The 13,041-nt window shown below is 47.1% G+C and overlaps 1 protein-coding gene across 3 annotated transcripts; it reads left to right on the top strand.

The window, feature by feature from the left end:
• Positions 1 to 2,223: 2,223 nt before the first annotated feature.
• Positions 2,224 to 11,303, top strand: ZNF774 (zinc finger protein 774). Of its 3 annotated transcripts, XM_058736495.1 has the most exons (5): positions 2,232 to 2,620; positions 3,135 to 3,196; positions 4,172 to 4,294; positions 6,808 to 6,914; positions 8,307 to 11,303. In XM_058736495.1, exons 3-5 carry the CDS (start codon positions 4,188 to 4,190, stop codon positions 9,545 to 9,547), a joined length of 1,455 nt encoding a protein of 484 aa, XP_058592478.1. In that variant the 5' UTR covers positions 2,232 to 2,620; positions 3,135 to 3,196; positions 4,172 to 4,187; the 3' UTR covers positions 9,548 to 11,303. The 3 variants fall into 3 exon arrangements, with proteins under 3 accessions (XP_058592475.1, XP_058592478.1, XP_058592476.1); XM_058736493.1 differs by lacking the exon at positions 3,135 to 3,196 and having other exon boundaries at positions 2,233 to 2,620; XM_058736492.1 differs by lacking the exons at positions 3,135 to 3,196; positions 4,172 to 4,294 and having other exon boundaries at positions 2,224 to 2,620.
• The last annotated feature ends 1,738 nt before the right edge of the window (positions 11,304 to 13,041 follow it).

A 13,041-nucleotide genomic window follows, 5' to 3' on the forward strand; every position in this document is an offset into this window, starting at 1 on the left:
TTCATGTCCTCGTCCCACACCGTACCAGGGGTGGTCTGCATGACCAAGGGCATTTGGCAGAAGGGACGGTATATCACTTCCAAGATTAGGTGAGCCTCTGCTTCTGTCAGATCGCTCATTCTGGGGAAACTGGCCACCATGTTGTGAGGAGAGGCCTACGTGTGAGGAGACAGCCTGTGTATGTGTGAGCTTGGAAGCAGAGCCTCCAGCCCCAGTCAGGACTTCGGATCATCTGCAGCCCCAGTCAGCACCTGGATGCAGCCTCATGACAGACCCTCGATTAGAGACAGCCAGCTAAGCTGTTCGGATTCGCGAGCCACAGAAACCATAATAAATGGTTGTGGTAACCCACGGCGTTTGAGGGGTAATTTGTTATGCACCAAAAGACGATATACTCCCTCCCTTAGAGGGAGTTAAAGCACCTGCTAAAAATCTCTTTTCATCCTCCATGAAGTCTTTTCAGCTTCCCTCCCCTCCTCCATTTCCATGCTGCCACACCTGTAAGCACCCAACTTCTAATAGGTCATGGGCCTGCTCCAAGTAGCCACCCGGGGTACATGGCCTCATTTCTCTACAAGCTGATTTTCTCATGAGACCGAGCTTCTCCTCCCCTTCTTCTCCCCACACATCTGATAACGATGAATAAAATGCTAAGAGAGCGAGGCTCGGGCAGAAGGAACGAGGCCAGAGGGAGAGGCAAGGGAGAGCCATCAGCCAGATTCAGTGACTCTTCGTGTACCTGCCCTCCACACTCCCTGATGATCGGTTGAAGAGCCAAAGAATCTTCCTGATGGCAGAATGCCAGAAAGACCCCTGAGGGGTCTGGAGATGCCTCTGATTATCCAGGTCCTGAACTGTGTTCCGTTTATGGGAGCCTGGCACTCCCTAGGTTTCCAGGGTGTTCCTTGCTGTTTCTGGGTTCCCATGAGATTTCAGTTTATCCCATTTCCATCTAACTAAAACATATCTGCTGAGCAAAACCAGATGTTTGTTTACGGTGGGCAGAATTCCCCAAAATGCTATTGTGGTCATTTTGCAGCTGACTACAGTTATATAGCAAAACAATTGAGATGCACTAGCTATATGGGGGAAAAAAAAAAAAGAAAACATTATTTGGTATTGCAGTGTATTTTCTATGGTTTCTCGCCTCTGTTGGCCTGTGAGCTTCAGGAAGGCAATGGTCACGTGTGACTCCTGTGGGTAACCACAATGCGCAGAACAGTCTGGAACGCAGAACGTTCCCAGTAAATATTTGTTGGAAGATACACCGTACACATTGAAGGAATGGTTGAACTAGCACTGAAAGAGTCTCTCACATTACCCCTTGAGCTGTTCATTCTAAGAATTTTACAGTCCACCACAAAATGTTCTTCTTCTTATTATTATTATTATTATTTTTAATAATATTATTTTTAATTTCTTCTTTATTATTATTATTCTTTTATTATTCTTTATTTATTTTTGAGAGAGAGACAGAGAGACAGAGCACGAGCGGGTGAGGGGCAGAGAGAGGGAAACCGAATCCAAAGCAGGCTCCAGGCTCTGAGCTGTCAGCACAGAGCCCCACTCAGGGCTCAAAGAACCATGAGACCAGGACCTGAGCCAAAGTTGGACGCTTAACCAACCGAGCCACCCAAGTGCCCCAAAATGTTTCGGGTGTTTGTTTGTTTGTTTGTTTGTTTTTAACTGCACTGAATGAATCGACAAATCGGGTAGACAGGTGCGTTTTCTTCATTGTAAAGAAAGGCTTCTATTATTTTTTAGGTAGGGGCTCGCCCAAAGTAAACACTGGTTCTCACATAAGACCCGGGAGGCTCCACAGTTTGGAACCCAGTACACCTTTCCTAGGCGATAAGACACCCAGGCCAGACTCCTCTGGCTATTAACAGGTGTGGTAACCAATGGAGAGGAAATTGCGATGCCAATGGAAGGGGGCAAAACGTCTGCTTTCCGCTAAAGGCTTCTGCTTGGGGTTTCTTAATGCACAGCCTCAGTTGCCCAGGGATCTGTTGGTGGCAGACACCAGGCAGGCTCTGCCCCCCAGGATGGGGAACCCGGCACAGGAGGATCCACAAGGCCGCGGCGATGAGCTGCCCCTCGCTTGGCAAGGGCGAGGTGCCAGAGCGCGGGAGACGCCGCCGTTGGTACAAGGCTGCTCGGCGGCAGTCGGGTGAGGCCAGGTGGTTCCCATCTCCAGATCCCTCTCCGGGTGTGCAGTCTCCGGACCCCACCCTCTCACCTCGGGAGGAGCAGTTCCCGCGGTAGGGAGAACTGGGTTTTGCACTTGGCACCGCTGGGACCTGGGCATCCCCGGACTCCGAGTCCTTTGAAGCGGTCTTGTTCGAGACTACATTTCCCAGAAGGCCGCGCGGAGATTGAAAGCTGCACCAGCCTATGGGCGGACAAGGCTTCTGGTCGCCGAAACTGAGCAGCCAATGGCAATGAAACAGGGGCGGTATCTTCCGGCTGCGAGCGGTCGAGCGCAGAGTCCCACCTGTGTCCCCACAGCCCTGTCACGAATCCCGGTCGGGTTCGAGAAGGGACCGCCTCGGCTTTGTGGGCCGGGAGCGGCTCGGCGGTGGAGGACTCTCACTTTCTGCTCCATCCCGGAGCCGGGCCGGTGAGTGATGCGGGGAAGGAGACTGCGGCGGTCGCCCGGGAGCTGCAGAGGGGCGTGGAGGGGACTCGCCCGCCCCGGCGCTGTGGCCCCTGCCAGGTCGCCGCGCTCGCCTTTCGGAGCCCGCGGGTTTCGCCGAAGAGTGAGGAGAGGTGGCTGCGGCTTTCTGTGCCATCGTCGGGATAGCGCATCCTCTTGATCAGTCTTCCCGCTCCTCGGTCGTGGTCCCCGGGCTTCGGCGTGCCTTGTGACCCTGTGACCGCGGCGCCCTGATTAGGGCCTGCAGCACCGCGAGGGGGTGGGGGTGGGGGACGAGTGCCGGTCCCACCCGTGCCGTCATGTCCCTATTAATAAACCCAGCGAACAAACCGGTGCCGCTCACGATGGCACTTAGTCACAGCACCTCGGCGCTCCGGGGGCCTGCGGGGTCACCTGCGGGGGGTGGGGGTGGGGGGATGGGAGACCGGGTGGGAAACAATGTTTCCGTGACCGTGGCTGTGAACTCTCCTCCCCACAGTCCCGCTGTCTCCTGCAAGTGGGCCCTGCAGTTGTGTCTCCTCATGGATGCCGAAATAAAATGTATGCTCAAAACTTATTTCCAGTTTTTACCTCCTAATGACATTCCTTTCGTTTGTTGGGGTTTTAAAGCAGAGAGATGAAATGTTTCCTTACGGTGTTTAGGTCTTTTAAAAACTCAGTACTTTATAAAGGACCGAGAGCAATGTGTGTAAATGCATGAGTATTTCCACGAAAAGTGCAAGAATATTCTAGTAGTAGCCAGGTGCTTCGATTGGTGTGACAAAAGACGAGAAAGAGGAAAGCTTCCTCGTTCCAGTCTGGTCCATCCTCCACTGAAACGCAGAAGTTTTTGTAGTAGATTCAGCTGGCTGACTTGTGTTTTTTTCTATTGGAAACTCTTTAAGCCACCCCTCCCCCCTGCAAACACACACACACACACACACACACACACACACACAACAAAACAAAATTCTATTTCTTTGTGACTCCTACTGCCTTTTACAGCACATTACTGTAAAAATGGTACCCAGAACTTTTCATGTTCTGTCTGATCTGTTCTTTGAGGTTGACACCAAATCTGCAAGCCAGGAAAAGTCAGCTGTTCTCATAACTAATACGAGTATAATTAAATCCACAATTTCCTAGCTTGCCGAGGAAGATGTAGCTGGAGAGCTTTTCGCAAAATCAAGTCCCTCCCCCCAACACCTGCATACTCTATCCTTTGTTTACCTTGTCCATCATGGACAATTTGTTCCTCAAAAGGTTAATGTTTCTTGTAGCTGTGTTTGGGAGCTCCAGGCCTCACTTAGTGATGTGAATGTTGGCCAAGGGAAGGATTATGTAAAAACAGTAAGAAGAGCAACCCTTCTATGGTTGACAGAATTTATCTCAGAACTATTCTATTCCGGGGGGGGGGGGGGGGCGGTGGCTGGGGTCTTTGGGTATACTGGTGGCACCGGGGTGGTCTTTTGGTTTTGAGACAATGGTTAGACTATCCAGAGAGCTTTTGATGCATACTGAGTTCTCCTGCTTTAGGAACTGATGACTCTCCATGATGTGGCTGGGGACTTCAGGGAAGAATGGGTTACCTGGACCCTGCTTAGAGAATGCTCTTCAGGGATACCACCCAGCACAGTTACAAGAATGGGCTCTCCCAGGGTAAGGATGCTACTCTCCTTTAGGTTTAAGACTTAGATCACGTGAGGGGCACCTGAGTGGCTCAGTCGAACAAGCGTCTGACTTCGGCTCAGGTCACGTTCTCACGGTTTGTGAGTTTGAGCCCCACGTTGGGCTCTGGGCTGACAGCTGACAGCTCAGAGCCTGGAGCCTGCTTTGGATTCTGTGTCTCCCTCTGTCTGCCCCTCCACTTGCCTGCATTCTGTCTCTCGCATTATCTCAAAAATAAATAAACATCAAAAAAAAATTTTTTTAAAGACTTAGATCATGTGAGAGAGCCCAGGTCTGAGTGGTCTCTAGGGACGTTGATCTCTTAGAGCTAAAGATCTCTGTGAGATCTTTAATAATTGTTGCCTCCCTAGCAGAAAAAAAAATAACTTCCTTTTTTTTAATGACTTACATTTTTATGGCACTTTATGGTTTGTAGATATCTTTGATATTTATTGTTTAATTAGTATCTCACCATAGGGGCACCTGAGTGGCTCAGTCGGTCGGGTGTCCGACTTCGGCTCAGGTCATGATCTCACGGTTTGTGGGCTTGAGCCCCACATCAGGCTCTGTGCTGACAGCTCAGAGCCTGGAGCCTGTTTCAGATTCTGTGTCTTCCCTCTCTCTCTCTCTGCCCTTTCCCTGCTTGAGCTCTGTCTTTCTCTGTCTCTCAAAAATAAATAAATGTTAAAAAACATTAAAAAAAAAATAAAAGTATACTAATATATACTCATTGAAGAAAAAGACAAACAAAATGAAACCAAAAGTCCCACTCCATCCCACTTCTGAAGAGTTACTGTCCTTCCAGCCATTGTCCTAAGCACAGATATAATTAACAAAAACAAAAGAGAAAACATTGGGATCATACTGTAAATTCCGTTGTGCATCTTACTTTTTTACACATTGTATTGTAATACATTCCGACAACAATAACTGTTTTTCTATACATTGCTTCAAAATAATCACTTAGTATTTTATTGTATGGAATACAATAATTTACATTAGATTGAACCATATATTTGACCATTTTTAAGCCGCTTGTTAACTTATACAATGGCAATTAAAAAAAATTTTTTTTTTGAAATTTATTTATTTTGAGACAGAGAGAGAGCACACTCAGGGGAGGGGCAGAGAGAGGGAGAGACAGAATTTCAAGCAGGCTGCACGCTGTCAGCACAGAGCCCGACTCAGGGCACGAATTCACTGTGAGATCGTGACCTGAGCCGAGATTAAGAGTTGGATGCTTAACCGACTGAGTCACCCAGGCGCCCCTACACTGGCAATTTCATATGGCTTAATCAAATATAATTATTCCTTTGTCATAGGACATTTAGGTCCTTTCCAGATCTTTACCAGTATTGTGATGAACATATTTTAGCTGTCTTTTTTTTTTGGGGGGGGGGTGGCGGGGAATATGGTTTCTTAAAGTATAATTAGTTAATAATTAGGTAATAGATCTTTTGCACAACTTTATTTTTTAACTTTTTTTTTTCATTTCCTTAGAATTCCCAGAACTAGAATTGCTGGGCCAAAGAATAGATATCTTTCTATAGTATTTGATATTTTTGCCAAATGCCTTCCAAAAAGATTAAATTCTTTATTCCTACAAGCATTATTTGAAAGCGCCCATTTCTATACATCCTAGCTATCATGGTAGGATAATTTAAGAGTCTGGGTTAAATAATAGTGATAGCTAACATTGAAGAGTTCCCACTTAATCCTTACAACAATACTAGAAGGTAGGTCTTAATCATTATCCCTATTTTATAGATGATGACCCTGAGACAGAGAGTTTAAGTAACTTTCCTGAGGTCACACAGCTAGTAAGAGGAAGGGTTAAGATTGACTCGTAGGCAATATAACTGAAATTTGCACTCTTTTCCTCTACATTGTATTGCCTAACTGTATCATTGTTTTAATTTGAATTTTTCCGGTTAATGGTAAGGTTAAAGATTTTTCATATATTTATAGATTGCGTGTATTTGTGTGTGTGTGTGTGTGTGAATTGCCTATTTATGACCTTTGCCCATTTTTTTTTTTCTTACAAGTGTTTGTCTTTTTCTCATGGTTGTATCTACTGCTGCCTTTCTGGGAAAAGTTTAAAGCCCGACATTAGAGTTAACTTCCTTGATTCTTTCTAAGGGTGAGGTTTTGGCGGCATGGTTTCTGAGAAAATTCTCTCTATATCTGAATTTAGCCTTGTGCCTTCAGAAGTGAATTATTGTGCTCACTCTAGAGTTTCTGTCACCCAAGTCTGTTGTGTGTGTGTGTGTGTGTGTGTATGTGTGTGTGTGTGTGTGTGTGATGAGAGGAAAGGGGCTTTTTTCTCAGCCCCTTGGGGAGATAATCTGTTTTATTATTCCATCTCATTGTTTCACTGAGACCAAACATACATTAGCATCTCCCTGGGTGTTGTCCTCTGCTTAGGGAAGAAGGAGGGCTTGCCTTTTGGTCAGGCTTTGTATGGCTGGTTCCGATTAATATGCTATGTTCACCTTCCTGTATAGGATTTCCAGACCAAGTGTGATTTCCCAGCTGGAGCAGAAAGAAGAACCGTGGACGCTACCGCTCCAAAATTTCGAGGCAAGAAAGATCCTACGGGAAAGTCACACAGGTGAGATGTGACTATTACGAGGTGGGAAGAAATCTAACCCTTGCTTAGATGAAGAATTTGGAATGCTGCCGTAGACTTCTGTTCTCACTTTTACAGATTTAAGTTGGACTTCTTGGGCAGTCAGTAACGGACCAAATAAAGTCTTCATTTGGTTCATTTATTTAAAAAAAAATTGTTTTACATTTATTTATTTCTGAGAGACACAGAGAGACAGAGCACAAGTCGGGGAGGGGCAGAGAGACAAGGAGACAGAGTCCAAAGCAGGCTCCAGGCTCCGAGCTGTCAGCACAGAGCCTGACGTGGGGCTCGAACTCATGAACCGTGAGATCATGACCTGAGCCGAAGTCGGACGCTTCACCAACTGAGCCACCCAGGCACCCCCCCTTTTTTTTTTAATTAAAAAAAGTTTATTTTTGAGAGAGCGTGAGTGGTGGAGGGGCAGAAAGAGGGGGACAGAGGATCCGAAGCAGACTAGGCGCTGACAGCAGCAAGCCGGACGTTGGGCTTGAACTCACAAAGCACAAGATTGTGACCTGAGCTAAAGTCCCTTCATTTTATTTTTTTTAAGTAAACTCTTTGCTCAACATGGAATTTGAATTCACAACCCCAAGATCAAGAGTCCCAGGCTCTGCTGACTGAGCCACGCAGACACCCCTGAAGTCTTCATTTTAAAATAAGCATTTCACTTTTGTCTATACTATAACATCTTTGAAAAGAGTTGCCGGATTTGGACAATATGTGGCATATACTCTTGAAGGATATCAAGGTTACTTCAAGAGTCATCTTAAGGGGCACCTGGGTGGCTCAGTCGGTTAAGTGTCTGACTTTGGCTCAGGTCACGATCTCGTGGTCTGTGAGTTCGAGTCCCACGTCGGGCTCTGTGCTGACAGCTCAGAGCCTGGAGCCTACTTGGAATTCTGTGTGTGTCTCTCTCTCTGCACTTCTTCCACTCACTCTGTCTCTCTCTCTCCCTCAAAAATAAACATTGTAAAAAAAGAATTCATCTTAAAAAGGGTTTAGGAATTTAGGTTTTGTAAGCTTGATAAACTTCACCGAGTTCATCTGGCTGGTTCAGTCAGTACAGCCCATGAGTCTTGATCTTGGGGTTGTGGGTTCAAGCCCCACATTGGGTATAGAGACTACTTAAAAATAAAATCTTTGCAACAGCAAAAGCGGCTGTATAATATAGATATGATAAAATAGATGGGATACACCAGCCTGTAGTATAAAAATAAAATCAAATCTTTAAACAAGTAAATAAAACTTTTCACAAGGTTTAAAATCAGAGTAGTCAAATTAAGTGTAGTCTGTTGCAAAACCACTAATCTCAGTCTTCCTTACTGCTTTCTGATGTTTTTCCGGATAATTGGTTAACTTGTGTTAATTTTTCAGACTTTGAGAATCAGGTGACCAAAGTCAGTCGGGACATTTCAGAAGCAGCAGAACGGTGTGGAACATCCTCAGAAAGGGCCAATAAGGATATTTCTCCTCCTCCTAGCTGGGGAGGAAACTGGGAGAGGGACCTTGAGTTAGAAGGGGAACACGGGGCCCTCCCAGGAGAGGGCCAGCCGGAGCCCTTTCCGCAAGAGAAGGATTTAAACGAGCTCCTGGATGGATACGCAGGAAAGAAGCCCGTGTGTGCAGAGTGCGGGAAAAGCTTTAACCAGAGCTCCTATCTCATAAGACACCTACGAACCCACACTGGCGAGAGGCCTTATAAGTGCATCGAATGTGGAAAAGGCTTCAAGCAGAGTTCAGACCTTGTCACCCATCGCAGAACGCACACGGGAGAGAAACCCTACCAATGCAGCGGCTGTGAGAAAAAATTCAGTGACAGCTCTACACTCATCAAACATCAGAGAACCCACACAGGCGAGAGACCCTATGAGTGCCCCGAGTGTGGGAAGACCTTTGGGCGGAAGCCACACCTCGTCATGCACCAAAGAACCCACACGGGAGAGAAGCCCTACACGTGTCTCAAATGCCATAAAAGCTTTAGCCGAAGCTCAAACTTCATCACCCATCAGAGGACCCACACGGGCGTGAAGCCTTACAGGTGCAGCGACTGTGGGGAGAGTTTTAGCCAGAGCTCAGACCTGGTGAAGCACCAGCGAACTCACACCGGAGAGCGGCCCTTCAAATGCGCTGAGTGCGGAAAGGACTTCCGAGATAGTTCTCACTTTGTAGCGCACATGAGCACCCACTCGGGGGAAAGGCCTTTCAGCTGTCCTCACTGCCGCAAAAGCTTCAGTCAGAGCTCACACCTGGTCACGCACCAGAGGACACACACAGGTGAGAGGCCGTTCCAGTGTGACAACTGCGGGAAGGGATTCGCCGACGGCTCTGCCCTCATAAAGCACCAAAGGATCCACACGGGGGAAAGACCCTATAAATGTGGCGAGTGTGGGAAGAGCTTCAACCAGAGCTCCCACTTCATTACCCATCAACGAATCCACGCAGGAGACAGGCCCTATCGCTGTCCCGAGTGCGGCAAAACCTTCAGTCAGCGTTCCCATTTCCTCACACACCAGAGAACCCACACGGGGGAAAAACCTTTCCACTGCAGTAGGTGTGACAAGAGCTTCCGCCAAAAAGCACATCTCTTATGCCATCAAAACACCCATTTGATCTAGGAAATGGTCTGCTGCCCCTTCCAGATTTTCATTTCTCTTGTCTCCAAGTGCTCCATGTAGAGAAAGCCTGAACCTGGGCATCAGAGGCTCAGGTTGGGCCCCGGTCTGTCCTCTGTCTTCTTCCCTGCTTTAATGGCGGAGATAAACTCATAGGCACCAAATAATATCCTGAACACAAAAGGCATTCCTTCAGTGTTTTTGACCGACCTTAGGGGTGAGTTTGACGGTTGATGCTTGGTAAGTAAAAGAGAAGTGAGATAAATGTGGCCACATTATCACTGTTAGTGAATAATATTTGAGATCTTATCATAAGCCCTTAATACCGTATAATGGCTGGCCCTTAAAAGGCGCTCAGTACGAAGTTGGTTGCGTTTAACTAGTCTTATAACTTGATAAGGAATCCGTTAGTGCAGCCCCGCAAGCCCAGAACTTGCCAGAAATGAGATTGCCACTAGAAGATTTGGGGTGTGAACACAGAAAACAGAAAACACTCTCCCAATCCAGGGCTGTGCAGACATTAGTCACCAGATGTCTCATTGCCATGACGAGGCAGAATTCTCGAAGAGGATGTTTGTGGTCCTGTGATTTAGAGGCTGAAAGAATTTCAGAAGCTCTTTGTACAGCCGTGTATGAGGTACTCCCACTGGAGGTCTGCTGTCATCTGAGGCACAAATATCCAAGCCCAAGGGACCTGGAAGGGGACTATAAAACTATGGAAGCAACATTGCTGTTAAATATTACAGGGATCCTTCCTTCCTGGCATTTAGCTGAAGGAAACAACTCCTGTCTTTGAATCGCCTGGGTCATTGGCCCGTGAGTTTTAAGTTACTGTGACTCCCTAATTTTTTTTTAAGAGTCATTCATTTGAGGCACCAGTACATTTCTGTATTTAACTGAAATAAATTGAGGGAAGGCAGTGTGTTGGAAAGAACACTGACTTCCTTGAGAAGGTGAGGTGTTTGAGACCCGGCCCTGACATTTAATTTGGCCAGACTTTACCTTCTCTCAGCCTCTACCTTACCTACCTCACAAGATTGTTGTGAGGCTCTAATGCGCACACATGCACACACACACAAGCACTTTGTTGTTAAATTATAAAGTAATGATATCTCTAAAGTGCAGTGTTGCAAATGTCTTCCCTCCAAGGAACTCTGGCTAATATTTCCCAGGCGTCCCATTTTCTCTCATAATAACAGACTTCTTTCTCTACCTGTTGAAAACCTAAGGCCCGAAAATGCTAAGCAACTCCTCGTGGGTCACCTAGGCGACACAGAGCCAGGATTTGGCTGCGAGTCTCTAACAACATAAAACAGACCAGCTCTGACATTTGTTAGAGTGTCTCTGAGACATTACGTGTAGGACTGGCCGCCCCATGTTATCTGTACCAAACCGTTCTGAATTTGGAAACGATGGAAGGATGTAGCCTAAGTTCCAGGGAGCTTTACAGGACCCTGGGCTGGAGGTCCTTGATCGTCATGGAGTGAGAGTGGAAAGGCAAGGACAGGCACACGTGGCTTGGGGGGGGGGGGAGTTCACACTCTAAGGGAAAAGCGGTGAGCCAAAGGTAGTCTTCTGAGGCAAACACAGCCACAGTACTGGAAAAAAAAATTAACAGTAATTCACAGTATCATCAAATATTTCAGTCAACGTTCACATGTCCCTAACTATCTTATGTTGTTTTGCATTTTTTATTGTTTTGTTGTTGTTGCTGCTGTTGTTTGTTTGAATCAAAATCCAAATAAGGTCTCCATAGCGATTGAGGTGGTATTTTCCTTACAAGCCTTGATCCGAAGTTCTCCCCTTTCTTCCTCCCTCTCTCTGTTCTTGTAACTTCCTTGTTGAACAAACCTGGTTGTCCTGTGGTGCCTCCCACAGCTCTGCGTTTTTGCTGATTCCATCCTCTGGGCCCTTTAACGCGCTCCTCCAGCCTCCTAATATTGGCATTCGGATCTGTAAACATGATCAGATTCAGATTTGCCGGGGCGGGGGGGGGGGGGGGGGCGGGGGGGGGCAGGCAGGAATAGTCCAGAGTGATCTCGTGTCTTCTACCAGGAGGTACATAGTGCTGTTTTGTCTCCGATATTAGCAGCCATCAACACGCCCTTGATTCATTTGGGTTTGCCAAACGGTGAGGCTTTATTTATTTCTATCACTTATTCCTTCTTCGTTTATTAGCGGGAATGCTTCTATCAACAGAACTCCCTCTTCTCATCTCTCTGGTTTCCCTGAGGTACAGTTTGTATAGGAACAGCACACCCACTGTTTTATCAGAATTCCTTCACTCTTTAATTTTTTTTTTTTTAAACGTTTTTTATTTATTTTTTTGGGACAGAGAGAGACAGAGCATGAACGGGGGAGGGGCAGAGAGAGAGGGAGACACAGAATCGGAAACAGGCTCCAGGCTCCGAGCCATCAGCCCAGAGCCCGACGCGGGGCTCGAACTCACGGACCGCGAGATCGTGACCTGGCTGAAGTCGGACGCTTAACCGACTGCGCCACCCAGGCGCCCCCCTTCACTCTTTAAATATCGCCACCTGCATATCAGCCTCCGTGCCCTAGATTTCGAAGCTCCTTCCGTGAGAGGCTGTTTCTGACAGGACATTTATACACGCATTAATCTCGCTTTTCCAGTGGACTCCTTTGGTTTTTTTCCAGCCTTCTTCCCCGCCAGTTTGTCTGGTTCCCCGTGAAACAGTGCGCTAAAGAGTTCAGTAAATACTTGAATGATTCCTTAGGGACGGACTGTAACTTGCCAATTCGTACTTCCCATCACTATCCTGGCCTGAAGCAGGAGAGGCAGCCGCGGCCGTATTAGCAGGGAATGATTTTACATCCCTTTTATGGCACTGTGAGAGTATAGCATCTTCGCTCATTTTATCTGCCATTTTATCACTCATTGTATCTATCTACCCAAGTATCATCCTGAATCCAATACGATCCGTTGTTAAACAACAGTAATAATTTGTAAAATTGAGATGAGAAGGCAAGGGAAAGACTGGCTGGCGGAGGTAAGGGGTAATTTACGTGAAGTCCAAGGGTACATCCCTCCAGGGGGAGAGTGCTTTGTCCAGGGTAGGCTGTAGAATGAGGTATACAGAGGTGAGCATCATATCCCTCAGAAGTGACATCCTGAGAATTTTGCACTGAGTTTATGGAAGGTGTCTTGGAAGGGTAATCCCACAAGAAGGAGCCAATTAGGGACTCAGAGGGACGCAAAAGCTTCATTATTAAACACAAGCAGCATAACCCTGAACCCCGCCAGAACTGCGATGCGCACACATTGTCTGCAAATGACACGTAGGGGGCAGGATGTAGAGGCGGCACAGAACCAGGGGGCACAAGACCCAGTTTCTGGTTTGGGTGCAGTTAGTTACCAGCCGACGGTCCTTGGACAGGTCAGCTGATCACCGTCAGCCTCAGCCCATCAGTTCAGGCAGAGAAAGATCCTTCTGGCTGCTGCGCTTCACACACCCGGGGCTCTCGGAGCGCCCAGC

This window comes from Neofelis nebulosa, chromosome 7, assembly GCF_028018385.1.
Source record: "Neofelis nebulosa isolate mNeoNeb1 chromosome 7, mNeoNeb1.pri, whole genome shotgun sequence".
Taxonomy (NCBI): domain Eukaryota; kingdom Metazoa; phylum Chordata; class Mammalia; order Carnivora; family Felidae; genus Neofelis; species Neofelis nebulosa.